Raw genomic sequence first — 20,324 nt, 5'->3', positions numbered from 1 at the left:
GGAAACGTACACCTCGTTGAAGAGGCATGCCACTGAGCCCGAATTACCATCGTCGTTAAAAATATATATTATTAATTAATAACGTTTATTTTTTAAGGATACTGATATGAAAGTTAACAAAATGAAAATATATAATCACATAAAAAGTTAGTATAATATTTTTTTATCTAAATTTAAAACATATATTTATTTAAATAAAAATTTCCCCCACGTCCATCCAAATATTATTCTTATTGACGAATCAGTTTCCGTTTCTAAATCCCACCGTTCTCACAGCATGCAGCGATTGTTTGTTGTAATGCCTTCTTATTTTCTTTAAATATAGTCTTATGACGTAAACTGTTCATAATGCTTTAGGTTTGGTCTTTGCACACAACCTGTTTGATGAAATGCCACAATATAGAAACTAATGAATCTTACACTACAAATCCATTTTTTGGATTATAATATCAGTTTTTAAGGATTGTTTCTATGCATTTAATCATCCTTTTTTTTAAACATTAGAACATTCAACCTCAATTTTTAGTTCTTGTTGATGTGCATCTTATGCAGTAAGTCAGAACTCATGTTGAGGTTGAAACCTAACTCGGGCCCATGGGACCAACTACTTAGGATTTTAATTCACTGACTATCCTCTTATAACGTGCTTTGCAAATAAGTTCGTGTGTAGGGATGTAAACGAGCCGAGCTCGGCTTGTTTGGACTTATGACAGCTCGAGCTCGGTTCGTTTCAAGCTTTTTTTCTAAAACTCGAGCTTGGCTTGTGAGTCGTTTTTTTCTGGCCGGGCTCGGCTCGTTTTATTAATAATTTATGCAAGTGTTTAATTATTTTATATTATTAGAAAAAACTTCAACGAGCCTAAACTCAGCTCGGGCTCGTGTAGTATCATGAATGAGCCAAAGCTCGGCTTGAGCTTGGTTGTACAATGTGAAATCAATACATAGAAGTCTAAAAGAGGTAAAGCTTTAAAACACATAAGGCTCGACGAGCCTTAAATAGCTTCCCATACAAAGCTCAATCTCGGGCTTGATGGCTAAACAAGCTTTATTTGAGGCTCGAGCTCGATAAAGCTCAGCTTTTACAAGATCTCGGGTAGCTGGAGCAACAGTTTGCGGATGTGTGGGCGAAAGGTTCTATTAAACAATCTTTTCAAAAGTTAAACTCAACACTAGGTTGGTCAAACTCAGTTTTTTTGCCCAAGAGATTGAAGTAACTCCTCCGAGAGCTATGGAACCTGCAATAAGTCAGGCCCTAAGCGTGTTCAAATGCACAACAGGCAATGGCCAAGGTTAAGTAGTCTCTTCAGCTGCATTTATATGATTTTATTTTCTTATATTTTGTCAGCTCTATTTATACGATTTTATTTTCTTATATGTTTGTCGAATTTATGCATATTCACAAATTTGTATAGATTTTATGAATATATAATAATTTGATTGATGTTGTGAATTTGTACAAGTTTTTTGGTTTGTTTTGCTTTTGTATCTGTTTATGTGATTCTGGATTGATTACAAGTAGAACAAAGCATTACATTCAGCGACGTCATAATTTTGACAGATAATTTGCCACTAAAACCTTTTTATTTTTAGTTTTTAAAGATGTGCATAACTTTTGCTGCAGGGTTATTGCACAGCAAATCCGATGAGTCATATAGATGGGTTTTGCTGGCCTTTCTTAAAGCCACATTGGATTAGTTTTAACCGATTAAAACACGACTATGAAGCAGGCTGTTGATAGCGTTCTTGGAAAAATCAATTCATCGCCTGTGTATTGGCATATCATGAAGAAACTCCCATCTAAGGTAATACATTCATTTTGTGGTAACTATGATCAAACACATGTAAATATGTTACACCATATAAGTATATTTCCTTAACAAATGTCTATTTCTTTATGGACAAGCAATAGAAGATTACATATACGTATGCTAATTCAACGCCTACATTTACCATAAAATGTCTACTGTTTATAGTACAACTTCCACACTTACATTGTTTTACATATATGTGCATAAGAAATGCATACTTTTCCACAGACATATTAAACACAATGAATAACGGATAAACCTGACGTTTTTTTATCATTTTAAAATTTCTGGTGATTTGTTAAACAGTTAAACCTTTGAAGGCCTATTCATAAGTTGGTATGGAATGTATGCATCAAGCCGTCTAAGTTTGAAATACGATGGAATTTGTTGAAGAATGAATAAGGGTTACTCGAACACGAGTGCATGCTTAAAGAATATGCTTGCCATTAAGGAGTAGTGAGTTCCTGGCTACTTTATGGATAGCCTGATTTGTTGCTGGATGAAAACAGCATTAAGATGTGAAGTCTTCAACACACGTTTTAAAGTAAATTCGAGTGGGACCAGCATGACTGTTCAGTTCTTGTTGTACTTTAACACTGATATGGATGGCCAAAAGTACAACCAACGTCTACTTGAGCATAATACTGCGAATTCCACACCAAAATTTATCACAAAATTAGTTATTGAACAACATGAGGCAGAGATATACGCTCGAACTATATTTCTGGAAGTCCATAAGGAGATAAATAATGGTAAAGAGTTATGCCGCTGAAAAAAGGGTAAAAGAGTTATACGCTACATAGCTAATCGTGGATTAAATCGAACCTTCATTTATATGATTGTCCATCAAGACATGTCTTATATCGTCAATGAATTCGAGGTAATTTTTTTTATTTGTATTTGAAGTTATATTTTACACCAACTTACGTTATCTACTGTTGTATTTTCTAGTTATTTGTTTTAAAAGGTCATGGGATGAGTGCATTAGACAGGATTTGCTAGTGTTACGTTTAGGATAGGAGTTCGTGGAGACGTAGGATTAGGGTGAAGGATCTTTAGGGTAGGGTACACTTTAGCTAGACTAATTTGCTTTTTAGTGTCTTCCACTAACATTGTATATAGGTTGTTTTATGATTTCTATCTGGTACTTTTTTTCTATTTCATATCCTTTTAGTGGTAGCTTTCTAATTTTGCAGTTTAGAAACTGTCACCAACACGCCAGCATTTTATATTTATGTTTTTTGATGTATCTTCTAGAGCCGAGGGTGTCACTGGAAGCAACTTCTTTATCTCTTGGGATGGAGGTATGGTTTGCCTATATCCCACTCTCATACCCTATCAATAACTTTGCTTTGGGTGCGATTTCTACTGGGCATGGTTGTTCTTTGCTGGTTCAAAAGGTAGGCTAACCTTGACTGGACTAATAATTCCGCGACATGTTCCTGCATGGGATTCAAATGTATTGGGTACCTTTTTCGATACGTATTTATTTTTTTTTCGCATTTAGATGTTGAGTCAATTTATCTTGTTCCGTAACATTAGCCTACAAACAATTGAAGACGGAGATGGATGCCGACAAAGGAGGACGGCAACAACAAGCGGGGCTTTAATGGCATTAGGCGGCTCAGTGGTTATCACCTCCACATTGTGAAATTAAACAAAACCAATGTTGTTCTATTAGTATAAAGAGGGCCGTAATTGATTTCTAAAGATGATTGAAACAAAGAATCTTTACAACCAATTACCAGACGGTATTATAATAATACATTGCAGAAGTGCTTGTTAAAAGACCATATACTAGAAGTCATGTATTATTTGATGCCCTTGATTTGAAGCGATTACTTGAAGATGATCTTATATGCTTATATACAATGACACTTGAAGGGATAAATGCTGAAAATAGAAATGATATTAGAGTGATTTCTTAGAATCGTGTAAAATCTAGTTGAGCGCTATCATAATATTGAATGATAGTTTTGGTGGCATCAGCTTAAGAGAGACTGTGAAGTCAAATTAAAGCAAATGCCCAACAAAATTTTTTAGTATGAAAGGCATGGAAGGATGGAAGAGAGTTGCTTTGGCTGACAAGTACAAAAGCTCTGAATGACTTAGTATTTGACACGAAAGCTCAAGAATGCTCCGGATGTGTCTATACACGCTAAGAATGGGTATTTTGATACCGATCAGTATGTCATGATATGGAAAGAATGATTACTACTGTTGACTAAGATTGCTACAGAGGGTACATTGTTCCTACAAAGGATGCTTCAGTCAAAGTCAAAGAGTTGAGTTTGACAGATTAAATGGATTTACCTGGTGTAACTTACTCGAGTGTCAGTTAGTACACGCCCTCTGCGCTTAACTTACAAGCGTTGATCAAGTTGATGATAATAAACTTCAATCGTAGCTTTGGCTTACTGTGATCTGTAACACGAACACATTCTCTCTGCAGTTCTAACAAAGCTGTTGATTTACTCGGTTGTGCTCTTGAATTTGTTTAGTTTGTAGAATTGTAATTTGTTTACAAGAACAGCTTGAATTGCTCTTTAGGTTTGACCTAATTACGATCCTACTATCACGATATATTCCACATGTATTTTGTTTTTAATCTCTTTTAACATTTCAAAACACACTCCATTATCCCTCTCTCTAAAGTCTAATCCAAACACAACCGAAGGGTTTCTCTCACACAAATTTATTACACTTTCCGATTAATATCAACCATGAAATTTCATACCTTTTGAGCAATGCTTTCATCAAGAGATCAAGATCTTTGATGGGTATCAGTATTATTTGATTCTTTACAAAACCACTCATAAAATTGAAAGAAAATCAAATACTCTTTTTCTCTTGTATACTATGCTTCAAGATTCACTGCATATGCATCATTTCTTCTTGTCGAAATTAAAAATATACTTGAGCTATGCTTTTCTAGAAATTGCAACATGGATATTTTGTTAGCCTATGTTCATGTTATATATGCTAGTTATTTGTGTAAAGCTTTTGCCGTTAGCCTCTAGTTGGATTCAACAGTCGGATTTATGCCAGAGTTTTTTTTTATTGCAGCATCTACTCGTGTTAGTTATAAGATCATATATTCTTTAACCCACTAGATTATTTATTTCGTTTACGGTTATATATATACATATATGTTCGACCCATGAAGCAAAAGATCTAAGTTGTATTGATTGCGGTTAGTTTATTGGTTCTTTCTTATGATCTACACTTGCTTTTAGTAAATCTTTAAATTTAGTAGATGCAAGAATGGAGCTTGTGTTTCAACTCAATTTGTTGTGTAAGGTTGCATTTTTATGTAGGGTGAATTAAAATTTTTGTTTAATTGATGCAGCTGGTGTGTAAAAATGTAATAATTTTTAGTCACCATTTGTCATATAGGTATATTGTCCACATCAGATGAAACGTGATGTCAAGTGTGGCTAGCCCACTTGATAGAGGTACTTGCCTCTTACACGGGAGGCCCGAGGTTTGAACTTGGGCAAGAAAGTATATTATTGGTGTAAAGTAGAATAAGAGTAATATTTGCCGTTTTAATGTTTTAGTGCCTCTTCAGATTAATTAATGCAGTCTTTTAGTTCAGGAATATTTTATCTGCCGTCGATTATCTTAGGTATCTATAGATCTTAACCAGGAATCAACGGCGCACAATAACCTTCTAGCATGGTACACTCACTTTATATATCTGCCATCGATCATTGCAGAGATCGGTAGATCTAAAACTAGAATCAACGACATACGATAAACTTCTTAGGTAGCCGCATTATATATATCTATCATTGATCGATCCATCTACGATCGCTCTTAAATGTGATTTAGGGTTCAAGTAACGGCGTAGAATCAACTTATCAGGTAAGCACATTTTTGCTTGTTTTGTTTGTGTCATGCGTTCTTGATTGTTCTTATCATCCTTAATTATATCAGCAATTTTGCAATTACTAGTTATCTCCGCGCTAAGATGCGTTTCTAGTTGCTCGTATGCTTGTTTGGAATCGATCTGAGTTTTCTATGATTCTGTTAATTAATGTTACACAGTTTGAAAGATCTGCGTATAAATGCCGTAACGGTGTTACCATATGTAACTCGTAATGTTTTTATAAGTTGATTATCATCTAAGACTGATATTGTGTTGTCTCTGTAACTTTGTTCTACATTTTTGCAGGTTTGTAGCCGCTGTTGTGTGACGGATCGATCAGCTTGTCAGTTTGGACTGTTAATCTACAATTGCTTCAGTGAAGACTGATCTCAACAAAGTAGAAGAAGCCACTGAAACAAGTGACTTTGGTGCGTATAAAATTTTGCCGGTCTACCGTATGCTTTCTGATTAATTTAATTCTAAGAGTATGATAAGTGCTTCCACAGGATTATAAGTTTGGTCCTTTTATGTTATTTCATTCAGATGTACGGGTTTTTTTTTTTTACAGCATCTAAAATTGAAATTTTTTAGTGGAAGATCAGAGGATCAAACCTAAATAACTGGTATGACTTTTACTTGTTTCTTAAAAAATTTTAGGTCAATTTTATGCTTTAAGATATAATTGAATCTATTGGGTTCCTTTTTAATGTAGGAAATGAGTTCGAGCAATATCAATAGTCGTGATAAGAAGCGTGGAAAAAGAGTTATCGAACATGCTGAAACTGAGGGTAATGTAGCAGTTGGTAATAATGAACTACAAGGAAACCAGCAGCCACCAGAAACTGTGAAGTTACGCTCCTTGAGGGAAGTATACGGGGATCCTGAAGGTGACCTCCCTGCACGCCGTCGCATGGCGTATCCTGCAAATGTAAACAGAAGATTCGACCCTGTAAGTACAGAAGATGATGATGAAGAAGAAGATGATGACGACGACGATGATGATGATTATGTAGATGATGATGATGATGATTTTGAAGTTACAGAATACGGTGAATATTTAAGAAATGAAAATGGAACTGAAGTTACAGAAGACGGTGAACATTTAAGGGGAGCTCTAATGGTCCTGGTTAGCCAGTTCAACAACCAACAAAACGAATCCATGATGCAATCGCCATCTGCAACTAGGCTAGAACACAGTTTCGGCACAGTTGAAAGGATTTCTCAGCTGACAATTACTAACGTGACTCATGCAAGTGAGGCAGGCCCATCGTCGTCCCAACAGCTGGCCAACCCATCCATGCAGACCGGCCGTCCCAAACATGTGATCAAGAAATCTGCCTGGTACACAACTGTTATGACCCATGCCGGTGTGGCAGGCCAATCGTCGTCCCAGCAGCTTGCCAACTTGTCCATGAAGACCAAGCGTGTAATCAAGAAACCTGCACGCTACGCTACCAGTATGACCCATGCAGGTGAGGCAGGCCCATCTTCGTCCCAACAGCTTACCAACCCATCCATGCTGCAGGCCCGACCCAAGCGGGTGATCAAGAAACCTGCACATTACGCTATCGGAATGACCCATGCAGGTGAGGCAGGCCCATCTTCGTCTCAGCCGCTTGCCAACCCATCCGTGCAGACCCGCCCCAAGCGCGTGATAAAGAAACCTGCACACTACACAACTGTTATGACCTGTGCAGGTGAGGCAGGCCCATCGTCGGCCCAGCAGCTTGTCAACCCATCGTCGTCCCAGCAGCTTGCCAGCCCGTCCATGCCCACCCAACCCAAGCGTGTGATCAAGAAACCTGCACGCTACACTATTATTGTGACCAATGCAGGTGAGGCAGGCCCATCGTCGTCCCAACAGCCTGCCAACCCACCAATGCACACCCGACCAAAGCGAGTGATCAAGAAACCCGCCCGCTACGAATCTTGAACCAAGAAGAACTGGATAGTTATTATCAAGCGGGGTCCCAAATATTTCTGCATTTAGTTTTTGTTTTTAACTTTTCCCATGCTAAGTTTAAATGGGTTTTGCAGTTTGATTTTTCTTTATATTTAAACCTTATATCTTGTTAATGAAAGGACCAGAAAGTTGCCTTAAGTTCTCTTCTTGATCTGTGATTTCTTTGGAGATTTGGTTCGTCTCGAATAGAACCATATAATATAGCTTACCAAGGTTTCTCGGCAGAATTGCAGAAGGCTCAAAACTGTAGGAATTTATATTAAATTAGTGAACATGATACATGAAACCTACAGAGAATACTACCACAAATTCCATTTCAAGATTAGAGGACATTGTTTTTTGTTTGACCCTTACATATACGGAGTACATCTTATTCTACGAAAACAATATAATCATAAATACATGTACACACACGTATTCATATATCTTCATTTGATTCTTGGATACACTCATCTTTCACCTTTTCCGTAACGCAAGGACCATATGCCCAACAACAAACAATGTAATAGAAAAAGTTGACGAAGCTAATTACCGCAAGAACCCAATAGTAGCGATCATAGTGTCCCTCGTTAATATTTGAAGCAATCCATCCTTCTTTCGCACTTCCTCTCGCTAATTTCTCAACCATGTTTAGTATAACACTAGCCAGCAAGTTAGCCAAAGCCAACCCGAGCAAGATAAGTGAAGCTGCAATGCTCGACATACTTTTGGGGAGTTCAGCATAATAAAACTCGTTTTGCCCAATTATACTCAAAGCCTCCGCTAATCCATGTAAGCAATTCTGTGGAACAAGCCACATTGCCGACATGTTGATCACCGCATGTGGATTGTTTCTAAACCCTCGTTCAATTGCTTTCTTTCTTCGAGCATGTTCAACAATGGCGGAAGTCACCATGGCTAGTGTAGATATTGCAACGCCAATGCCTATTCTTAATTTAACATCGATACAAAATGGTGTTCTTAAAATTTTTGATGCAGCCGGGATTATTATGCGATCATATACAAAAACCCAGATTGCTAGCATAATAAAGGCGAAGAAAGCATAAGATGCTGCAGGAATTTGGAAGTTTGATGAGCCCAGATGTCGGTTCATCGTTTTAGCTTGGATTACTGGGAATGTTGATTGGCTTATGTTTATGGACATCATGAGTCCGGATGCCCACAATGGTAAAACTCGGATTAGTGATTTTACTTCCTCCACTTGTTCGATTGTGCATAGACGCCAAGGATTTGAGGCAACTCCATCTGGTGTTACGTCTTTCGGATCCTGAATTATGCAAGCTTTGTTCAGAAACCTGCAAATGATTATTCTTTCAACACACAGATCCATAGACTCAAAAGTGTAAACGAGCTGAGCTGCTCGTAAGCTCCTCGAATCAAGCCAATCTTAAATAAACTGTTGCATGGAGCCAAGATCGGCTCGATCGTTAAAAACTATAATTATTATATTATGTATAAATTATGATAAGAATTATTAAGTAATATATACTATATTATATATAAAAAAATTATAATTATAATTAATATAAATGTAAATAATTATTTGAAAATAAATAAGTAAAACAATTAAATATATTATAAGCGAGCCAAGCCTAAGCATAGCTCGAGCTTTAGAGATACAACTCTTAACGAGCCGAACTCAAGCCTTAAGGAGCTTGGGTTCGGCTTGGCTCATTTACACCCCTAACCGAAATAAGTGAGATTCCTACCTGAGTTTCTTGGTAGGCACACTATCTGAATCTTTATCATTCTGATGATGATGCCACTGCTTCGACGGTCCATCCACAATCTTACGGTTCTTAAAAGCAACAACAATAACTTGCACAAAGCTTGTGAATATGCTCTTTTCAACTTTGATTTTAACATAAAGAGAAGAAGCTAGAAAGAACAAAATGACCGAAAACAACATGAGAATCGGAGGAACTCCAAAACCGAGCTTCCATCCAGCATGATCTTGAATATAAACAACGGCCGTATACGCAACAAGGACGGCCGTCATGGCCGCAACGTAATACCAGCCAAGGAAGCTTTCTAAAGCCCTCTTATTGTTGGGATTTTTTGTATTGTCAATTTGTTTAGCACCAAATGCTAATGAACATGGTTTAACACCCCCACCTCCCAAAGAGATGAACATAAAGGCAATGATCAAGAAAGCAAACTGATGATTTGTGGGTGGTTTGCAGGTTTGGGTTAAGTGGTTGCAAGGGGGTGGCTTTAGTTGTGGAACCATTGCTGTTAACCACAGCAGGGACATACCCTGTAAAAATTAAAAATATTTAAAATAAATTTTTTATTTTATATTGGGTTGACATAAGTTGACACAATATTATTAGCTAGCAGTGTGGGTTGAGCTAGGAGTGTCCTTTCCACTGTTACAAACAACACAATAACACGTGATTACGTTATGTTGTGAGTTGTGACCAATCACATGTGTTTTACCTTGCTCGCCGACTGAGATCACAGAGGAGGTGATGGTCGAAGTTTTATGCTACAAGGGTAGTTTGGTCATTTCAATAATTTTTTTTGCTTAAGTACTAAAATAAAAACCACTTAATATAAACATGCAAACTTAGAAACCTATATATCAAAAGTACTATCAGTTCTCAAGCCAAAAAGACTAGTTGTATATAATTAACTCTTGCATATATATATAACATTAACTAAGATATTAAACTGATAAGAAACTTTGTCTCTGTAATGTTTGGTTAACTTTTTCTAATAACCTTCTTTTAGTATAATCTTTTGTTGTTCAAAAAAAAATAATTAGATATAGATTTGTGTTTATCACATATAAAAGCTATTAGTTATCATATTAAAAGTAAAACTATACTCTTAAGCCACATGTACTCTAATAAGTGCTAATGCTTTTATATGACATCTAAGTTTATTTATCTGTTTCGTACTTTTATTCTTTATCTAGAAATGGTAAGTTGATTTTAGTACATATTATTATTATGAATTGTAAATAAGATTAAATATATATTCAACTTATATTAAACACATTACCCTATTTTAATAGAGCCAAATTAAGATAGAAATGTTTTAAAATATTTCATCTACTTTTGAATAATATGAATATTCATATCATGACCAAAATATTCAACACCCAAAAATGTTACCAGAAGAGAAATGAGTGAACCCAAGCCAATGGTGTAGAAGGGGCCTAAATATGAATCAGAGAGAAATGCCCCTAGAATTGGTGCAAAATTAGAAGCTGCAGACCACAGGAAGATTATGTTTGTGCCTTTAACCACACCGACATCGTAGTCACTCATCAAGTACACTATCATATTTGGCACCAAACCATAGCTTGCCACCCTCTCAAATGCCTCATTTGCTGCATTTTTTTTCAAGATTCAAGAAACTCACATCATATCAACCACTTAAACTCAAGATTCAAGAAACCAATATTTTGAAAGTGTGAAATTGGTTGTATAGATGAAACTATTGTGATTGCTCAAGATTACGCGTTACGTACCTATAATGAAAGGCATTGTGATTAGGCCACCTTTCTTTCTAATTATTGTGTGTTGTGTCTCTTGACTCAGTTCCTCTCCCATTTTCATTCCTCACTATTCCCACACGAGAAAATTATCACATATATGTGGCACACTAATTGCATTAGGTTTATAAAGCCAATTGTGATGCCCCCATTATCATAGAATAAGTTAGTGTTTAGTTGAGGTTATTGGAACAAATAAATGAGTATTATATTCCAAAGGAATTTTTTTGACATGACAACTCGTACACTCTTTAACTCTCCTTCTACATTACGCATTTTTTACAACCACGAGATATGATTGTAGACTCAATTAATTGTATAGTGATTGATCTGTATATAACGTTACTTAAGAACTTTTTTTAAGAACAGTTCTAACTCTACTAAATTATTTCACTTTTTTTTTTTTTTTACAATAGAGAACTTAAACTCTCACCTCTCGGAAAGACAAGTTTTATCCAACGCTCTGGTACCACCAAATCAAAAGCACTTCGAATAATGTCAAATAACTAGCGTCGTATATATATATATATATATATATATTTGATAAATGTATACTCTTTGAAAATTTAACGACTTAGAGATTACCAAAGTAAAAGCACATTTCAAGGTTAATGAAATAAATCAAACTTAATCTTCATATCATATACATTTATATTTCAGCTAATTAATACACTTCTCAATATAAAAATGTTTTAAGGTTATTTACTTATTTAATACTACTTCACATGTCATTTGGGGTATATGTTAAGACAACTTTTTATGTTTCACAAATGTAAATAACTTGTAGGACTACAAAATTTACATGAGTAATACAACAAAATTAGATTTTTTTAAGGAAGAGTAGTCACCCGTATGTTAATATAATTTTGAAATATTTGTTGGAGATAATTCCTGAACCCGAGTTATACGAGTTCTTGACAAACGACCAAGTTCATACGGTTTCTTGTCGTCGGTTTCTAGTTAGCATTGAATTCATGTTTTGCCGCCAGTGGTTCTTGTTCCATGTTTTGCGATTACAAGTTTGATTCGGAATTCGAATTGAATGGTTGATATATGCGGTAAAGGAATGATTTAATGAAAATCAAAAACCGGAGATGATCAGGTTATATCCAGTGATTTTTTTATACCAAGTTTGAAAGATAATATAATAAGTCTCGGTCTGCAACAGAGAACGGGTGTGATGTTCAGATGAAGGATAACTATTTGTTCTTGTACGTTGACGAGGGTAAACTTATGATAAAGGCGTTTCGAACGAGAAACAAATTATATACATGAATAAATTAACCGTGGGGGTTCCGGGTTATGTTACAAAATCCACACAGATTCGGAAAAAGTTAATGATTCGGAAACAAAAGATGATCAAGGAAGACTGATATTTGTTTGACTAGATGACAAGAATCGCAACCAATGGATTATATATGCGAGTTCATACGTGTAACACCCCGACCAAAGGCGGATTATACATCGGGGCGCCACATATTGTTTCATTACTCGTGACACTATTTGGTGTCAATATTTAGTAAATATATTCATTCACGCAAGCGCAACGTATACATAAGATATAAATAAATCAACTTAAATCAATATATTATAAATCAAAATATTCGAACAGCAAAAACTTGTCTTGATACATTTTAATCTAGGTCCAAAATAAAGAACTTCCTACGTGTCCTTAAGCTCCCAAAACGGCTACTGCAAACCTGAACATGTGTTAAAATAAACGTCAAACACTTTCGTGTTGGTGAGAAATCAAGTTTAATACAATACATAGATAACAATAAATCTGCGCGCAACATGTGTATGTCTGGTTTTCAACAAGGGTGTAATCTGATCGGGACCAACTCTAAGAGACAAGACTGCCAGTGCTCACAATTGAGCTCACAAACAAGACTAACTGTGCAAGTGTAACAAAAGAGAAAATCATAAACGATAGTTCTCCCGTGTTCATCTAATGGTACCATGAAAACTGCGGAATAGACCGTCCATACGGTTAATGATCCACACATACAAATAAACAGCCAAGTCTACGTCCTCAACACATGGGATACTGCGCGACTAAAGTTCATAAACAGTTTAAGACTCAAGTTTTGTATGAACACATGAACATCCCAAAGCATTTAAAATAAAAAGGGATTAGATACGAGATAACTCACTTGATAAACGATGCGGTGAAAGATATGCAAGAATCAACTCTTAAACAAGCAAAGTTAACCTATAATTAAGATTATTGTTTTAACGATCTGTTTTAAGTCTTGATAATAGGTTAGCATAATTAATAAGTAAATTATTATATAATATATATATATTACCGGAAAAGCAGGGCAGGACAGGGAGGAAGACGGAGGCAGAGAGGAAGACGGCAGAGAGAGCAAGGAGCAAGAGAACAGGAGAGATTAAGTGTTTGTGTGATGTGTTATGAAAATATTATTATTATATATAGGAAAACCCTAGGAGACACAAATCCAGAAAAGGTTCCAAGACAAACAGAACAAGACAAAACAAAAGATAACAAAAGATATCAAAAGATATGGCAGCTGCAGGGGGCAAGATAAAGCTGTCAGCGAACAGTAAAAAGGCATGGGCAGGTCAGATAAAGGTACTGGTCAAGCATGGCAAAAGCAGATCTCAAAAGATAATGTCAGTCACTTTTTCTACCAACCAATGGGGTTGGTACGCATGCAGCGCCGAAAGTAACTATTCAGACATTAGATAGGTTAGGTCAACAGCACAGAAGATAAGACAACACAAAAGCATACAGGCTGGAATAAACAGAAGACTAAAGGGTCAAGCGCGAGAAGGCTGAGTGCGCGAGCGCGAAGGCTGGCACAACAATCCTTAGCGTGCTGCGGGAAGAATCACAATTCCTTAGCGCGCTGCGTGAAGAACAAGAATTCTAAGCGCATCGCGGGAAGAACATACATTCTTAGCGCATTGCGGGAAGAACATACATTCTTAGCGCGCTGCGAGAAGAGTTCTCTTCACGCATCGCAGGAACAAGATGTCTTCACGCAGGCTTCCATGTAAGGAGTCTGGCGCGTGGAGCTGCAGACATCCTTAGGCGGGAAGAACCAAAGGACAAGCAAAGAGGAGGGAAACAAGGCTTAAGGGCGGGACGGCGACAAGAGGGAAAAGAAGGCGGAAAGAGAGAAGGAGAGGGACGGGACGGCGGAAAGGAAAAGAGAGAAAGAGGCGGGAAGGAAAATATATATTATTATTAAAAGTAAAATATAAGTATAAATATTAAATAATAAAAGAGAGATCGGGTCAGAGAAACGGGTACCTGGGTCGGGTCGGATCAGGGCAGATGTCACAGTCTCCCCTACTTTAAGAAATTTCGTCCCGAAATTTATCTCGAAGTAGGTTGCGCAGAGAACAGGTGCGGGTACTTGATCTTCATTTGATCTTCCCTTTCCCATGTAAACTCGGCTCCGCGCTTGGACTCCCAACGAATTTTCACGATAGGGATACGAGTGCGCTTGGTTTGCTTTACCTCGCGATCCATAATCTCAACAGGCTTCTCAACAAAATGCATAGTTTCATCAACTTGAACTTCATCAAGTGGAATGTGAAGGTTCTCGTCAGCTAAACACTTCTTGAGATTGGATACATGGAACGTTGGATGCACATTACTGAGCGCGGGCGGCAGGTCAAGTCTGTAGGCAACTTTTCCCACACGCGCGAGAATCTTGAATGGACCAACATAACGAGGAGCAAGCTTACCTTTCTTCCCAAAGCGGACAACACCTTTCCAAGGCGACACTTTGAGGAGAACAAGATCACCAACTTGAAATTCGAGAGGCTTTCGCCTGCGATCTGCGTAACTCTTCTGTCGGCTTCTGGCAGTCAGCAGATGATCACGGATCTTGGCGATTTTATCGGTTGTCTCTTGAACAAGTTCGGGTCCTGTGATTTGAGTTTCACCCACTTCGCTCCAACAAATCGGGGAGCGGCACTTACGACCGTAAAGTGCTTCAAATGGGGCCATACCAATACTGGAATGATAGCTGTTATTATAAGAGAACTCGATCAAAGGCAGGTGCGAATCCCAATTACCTCCAAAGTCAAGAACACAAGATCGGAGCATATCCTCAAGAGTTTGAATAGTTCGCTCAGACTGACCGTCAGTCTGAGGATGATATGCCGTACTCATGTCCAAGCGAGTTCCTAGCGCAGATTGGAGAGATTTCCAAAAGCGAGATATAAAACGGCCATCGCGATCGGATATGATGCTCAAAGGAGTACCATGGCGGCAGACAATTTCCTTGACATAAAGCTGCGCGAGTTGCTCAACACGGTAGTTTTCACGAATGGGCAGGAAGTGAGCAGACTTAGTCAATCGATCCACTATTACCCAAATGCTATCATGCTTGCTTGCTGTCAAAGGTAACTTGGTAATAAAGTCCATCGCTACACATTCCCATTTCCACGTAGGAATTTCTGGTTGTTCGAGCAAACCAGATGGGCGTTGGTGTTCAGCTTTAACTTTAGAACAAGTCAGGCACTTAGCTACGAACACAGCAATATCCTTTTTCATACCGGGCCACCAATAAGTTATGCGCAAATCCTTGTACATCTTATCAGCGCCAGGATGAATAGAATACCGAGATTTGTGCGCTTCACTCAGGATATCAGCGCGAAGATTCTCATCACAAGGGATCCAGATGCGACTGAGATAGCAGAGAATTCCACTCAGATTAGGGACAAAGAGTGCTTCCGCGCCACACGCTAACTCGGCGCGAAGGTTACCATTACTGATGGATGCGCGCTGCGCGTCACGAATACGCGATCCAAGGTTGCTTTGAATCGGCGCGAAGTGAAGCTGGGTGCGCGGCAAGATACAGTTAAGTTGGCAGGGTTTTCGGCTGAGCGCATCGGCTACCACATTAGCCTTACCAGGATGATACCGGATCTCACAATCGTAATCGCTGATGAGTTCGTTCCATCGGCGTTGCCTCATGTTAAGTTCCTTCTGATCAAAGATATGCTGAAGGCTTTTATGGTCAGTGTAAAGGATACACTTAGTACCATAAAGGTAGTGTCTCCAGATCTTCAAGGCAAAAACAACTGCACCAAGCTCGAGGTCGTGAGTTGTATAATTCTTTTCATGAACCTTAAGTTGCCTCGATGCGTAAGCGATAACCTTGCCTCGTTGCATAAGAACACAACCAAGACCTTGGTTGGATGCATCGCAATACACGACAAAATCATCATTACCCTCAGGTAGCGCAAGAACAGGAGCTTTACACAACAAACGCTTGAGCGTCAGAAAGGCTTCTTCTTGCTTCGAGCCCCAAATATACGGTTTACCTTTGTGCGTCAGAGCTGTTAAAGGCAAAGCGATCTTCGAGAAGTTCGAAATAAAGCGCCGGTAATAACCAGCTAAGCCTAGAAAGGAACGGATCTCAGAAGGAGAGGATGGCGTAATCCAGTTCTTGATTGCTTCAATCTTGGATGGGTCGACATGAATACCCATCTTGTTTACAACATGACCAAGAAACTGTACTTCATCTGACCAAAATTCACACTTGGAAAGCTTAGCATAGAGTTGCTCGGTTTGAAGCTTCTGCAACACCAACCGGAGATGTTGCTCATGCTCGGCCTTGGTCTTAGAATACACCAGAACATCATCGATAAACACGATCACGAATTTATCCAAGAAAGGCCTACACACCCGATTCATTAGATCCATGAAAACGGCGGGTGCGTTGGTTAAACCGAAGGACATGACCAAGAATTCAAAATGGCCATAACGAGTTCGAAAAGCAGTTTTCGGAACATCTTCATCGCGGATGCGCAACTGGTGATAGCCAGAGCGGAGATCAATCTTCGAGAAACAAGAGGCACCTTGGAGTTGATCAAAGAGGTCGTCAATACGCGGTAAGGGATACCGGTTTTTAATGGTGAGTTTGTTCAACTCGCGGTAATCAATACACATGCGAAACGATCCATCTTTCTTTTTAACGAACAACACCGGAGCACCCCAGGGCGAAGAGCTAGGGCGAATGAATCCTTTAGCAGTCAACTCTTGAAGTTGGCTGGCCAATTCTTGCATCTCAGCGGGTGCAAGACGATAAGGAGATTTAGCTACGGGGGAAGCACCAGGGACAAGATCAATACGGAACTCGACTTCACGAGCGGGAGGGATACCAGGAAGATCATCAGGAAAAACTTCAGGAAAATCACGCACAACAGGGATATCGCGAAGCTTCTCCTCTTCAGCAGGTTTAACCACATGGGCTAGAAATGCAATACACTTCTTCCGCATGAGTCTTTGGGCTTCGGCGCAAGACATAAGCTTAAGACCACTGGAGGGTTTTTCGCCGTAGATGTGAAGATCACCATTCTCTCGAGGTATGCGAATCAATTTCTTGGCGCAAATAACTTCGGCGCGATTCTTCGAGAGCCAGTCCATACCAATGATAACATCAAAGCTTCCAAGAGGCATGGGGATGAGGTCGATTAGAAAATCGTTTTCGTTAAGGTTAAGCGTACAATCCTTAATCACTGAGTTAATTAAAATAATTTCACCATTAGCCAATTCAACTGAAAAATCTTCTTTTAAATCGTTGCGCGGTCGCGCAAGCTTCTGCTCGAAGGCGCGAGAGATAAAACTTCGATCGGCGCCAGTATCAAAAAGTACAGAAGCATAAAATCCGTTAAGCAAAAATGTACCATTAACTACGTCATTATTCGCTTGCGCTTGGTGCGCGGTTATGTTAAAAGCTCGTCCACGCGTCACTTGGTTCGAAATCTGGTTCACCGGATTCGCTTGTGTAATCTGAACTTGTAGTCTCGGGCACGCGTTCCGGAAATGACTGGGATCACCGCAGTTATAGCACGACCTGGGTCGTGGGTTTTGGTAGGTTGGTTGTGGGTTCTGCGGGTAGACTGGTGGTGTTGGCGCAATTGGATTGGCGAGAGGGACTCTACAGTTTTCTACAATGTGACCAGTACGGCCACATCGGGTACAAAGTCGACACGGGGTCTGGGTTGGGTGGTGAAATCTACAGGTTGGGCAAAAGGGATGGTTCCCTGTGTAAGGTTTCTTAGGAGGCGGGGCAGGGAGTGCGGGATTGGTTAAGGCATAGTTGTGGCCTATAGGAGGTGTTGGGTAGGCCGACAGAGGTTGAGGGGCGTATGCTAGAGGCTGGTAAGCGGGTTGCTGGACTATGGGCGGGTTGGTAAGCGCGTAAGCTTGTCTGCGCCTACGTTTCTGGTTATGGTTTGAGGGTTCTGGTTTGGTTTCTGCGGGTTCAGGGGCAGTTTTGGTGGGTTTGGTCTTCTCAGTTCCCCGCAGGAACAGGGTTCCTGCTCTGACATGGTTGTCGCTGAGCACAGCGGCCAACTCGATGGCGTCAGAGAGGGTTACTGGGTTTCTGGCCCATACAGAATCTTGAATTTCCATGGGAAGACCCCCAAGAAATTTCTCTATGGCTCGGCGGGAAGGGGTAACAAGGTGAGGGACCAGTAAGCTTAGCTCGTGGAAGCGCGTCGCGTACTCGCGCGCTTCACCGCTGTATTGCTTCAAGTTCCAGAATTCCTCCTCCAGGCGCTTAACTTCGTTGGGAGGGCAGAATTCTCGCGTAAGAATTTCCTTGAATTCCTCCCATGTCATGCTAGAAGCAGCCTCTGCGCCACGCGCATGAGCTACTCCATTCCACCATGTAAGCGCTCTAGATTCCAGGACACTGGAAGCATACAGGGTTCGTCTGTCTGAGGGGCATTGGGTGTGGAGGAAAGTGTTTTCTATTTTCTCAAGCCACTGGAGCATCACGGTGGCTCCTTCAAGACCTGTGAACTTTGGAGGGTTACCCGCGTTGAAGGATTTAATGTTATAACTGGAGGTGTTGGTATTGTTTTGGCTCAAAGCTTGGGCTATTGCGGCGGCCATTTCCTGGGAACGTTGCTGTCTACGCATGCGCGAGGCTTCTCTTCTCTGAAATCGGCGAGATAGCGGAGGCATTCTATAAAAATTTTAATTTTAGTTAATATCTTAGTTTTAGCACAAAGTTTAACCTCGAAAAGCTTGGTTTCACGGAGTTAGATACTATCAAAAGTTAAAGTAAAATAAATGACCCTAAATGCAGACTTAATAAAGGTAACAAATTCGAATCAGAAATCGACAATTCATGTATCACCATGACTTTCCGAATTCCCAATTTAAAATGATGAGTAAACGAGTATTGGAGATTGACGATTCATGTACCACCATGACTTTTCAATCCTCAATATAAAATATACAAGAAAATGAGTATTGGAGGTTGACAATTCATGTATCACCATGACTTTTCAAGTCTCCAACCTCAGAACATAATCATAAATGGAAATTGAAAATCAACTATTCATGTATCACCATGACTTTTCGGATTTTCAAATCCCACAAACGAATATGTAAGTAAAATCAATAAAAATCGAAATTCAACAAAAATCGAAATATCGCGAAATAAAACATAAAATCATATACTGCGCAAGCGCGAGCATATTCATAAATAACGAGTAATTAACAATAAGCGCGCAAACATGAGATTTCTCTCATGCGCGAGAAGGGACTCTTAGGTATTCTAGGCCGTTACGTCTAACCACCTATCCTAAGTCAACGAGCTCTGATACCAATCTGTAACACCCCGACCAAAGGCGGATTATACATCGGGGCGCCACATATTGTTTCATTACTCGTGACACTATTTGGTGTCAATATTTAGTAAATATATTCATTCACGCAAGCGCAACGTATACATAAGATATAAATAAATCAACTTAAATCAATATATTATAAATCAAAATATTCGAACAGCAAAAACTTGTCTTGATACATTTTAATCTAGGTCCAAAATAAAGAACTTCCTACGTGTCCTTAAGCTCCCAAAACGGCTACTGCAAACCTGAACATGTGTTAAAATAAACGTCAAACACTTTCGTGTTGGTGAGAAATCAAGTTTAATACAATACATAGATAACAATAAATCTGCGCGCAACATGTGTATGTCTGGTTTTCAACAAGGGTGTAATCTGATCGGGACCAACTCTAAGAGACAAGACTGCCAGTGCTCACAATTGAGCTCACAAACAAGACTAACTGTGCAAGTGTAACAAAAGAGAAAATCATAAACGATAGTTCTCCCGTGTTCATCTAATGGTACCATGAAAACTGCGGAATAGACCGTCCATACGGTTAATGAT

The 20,324-nt window shown here is 39.1% G+C and overlaps 1 protein-coding gene across 1 annotated transcript; it reads right to left on the bottom strand.

Annotated features, from left to right (window-relative positions):
• Positions 1 to 8,050: 8,050 nt before the first annotated feature.
• Positions 8,051 to 11,151, bottom strand: LOC143557560 (protein NRT1/ PTR FAMILY 1.2-like). The gene is made up of 4 exons (XM_077046602.1): positions 11,121 to 11,151; positions 10,762 to 10,979; positions 9,352 to 9,899; positions 8,051 to 8,937 (listed from the first exon to the last, which is right to left on the bottom strand). The coding sequence occupies exons 1-4, from the start codon at positions 11,134 to 11,136 to the stop codon at positions 8,061 to 8,063; spliced, it is 1,659 nt and encodes a 552-aa protein (XP_076902717.1). The 5' UTR covers positions 11,137 to 11,151; the 3' UTR covers positions 8,051 to 8,060.
• Positions 11,152 to 20,324: the final 9,173 nt, after the last annotated feature.

This window comes from Bidens hawaiensis, unplaced genomic scaffold (assembly GCF_021521415.1).
Source record: "Bidens hawaiensis isolate Kalapana, Puna unplaced genomic scaffold, B.hawaiensis_p1.1 tig00019071_1, whole genome shotgun sequence".
Lineage (NCBI taxonomy): Eukaryota > Viridiplantae > Streptophyta > Magnoliopsida > Asterales > Asteraceae > Bidens > Bidens hawaiensis.
The sequence above is the reverse complement of the archived record's forward strand: the minus strand, read 5'-3'. Positions and strand labels throughout refer to the sequence as shown.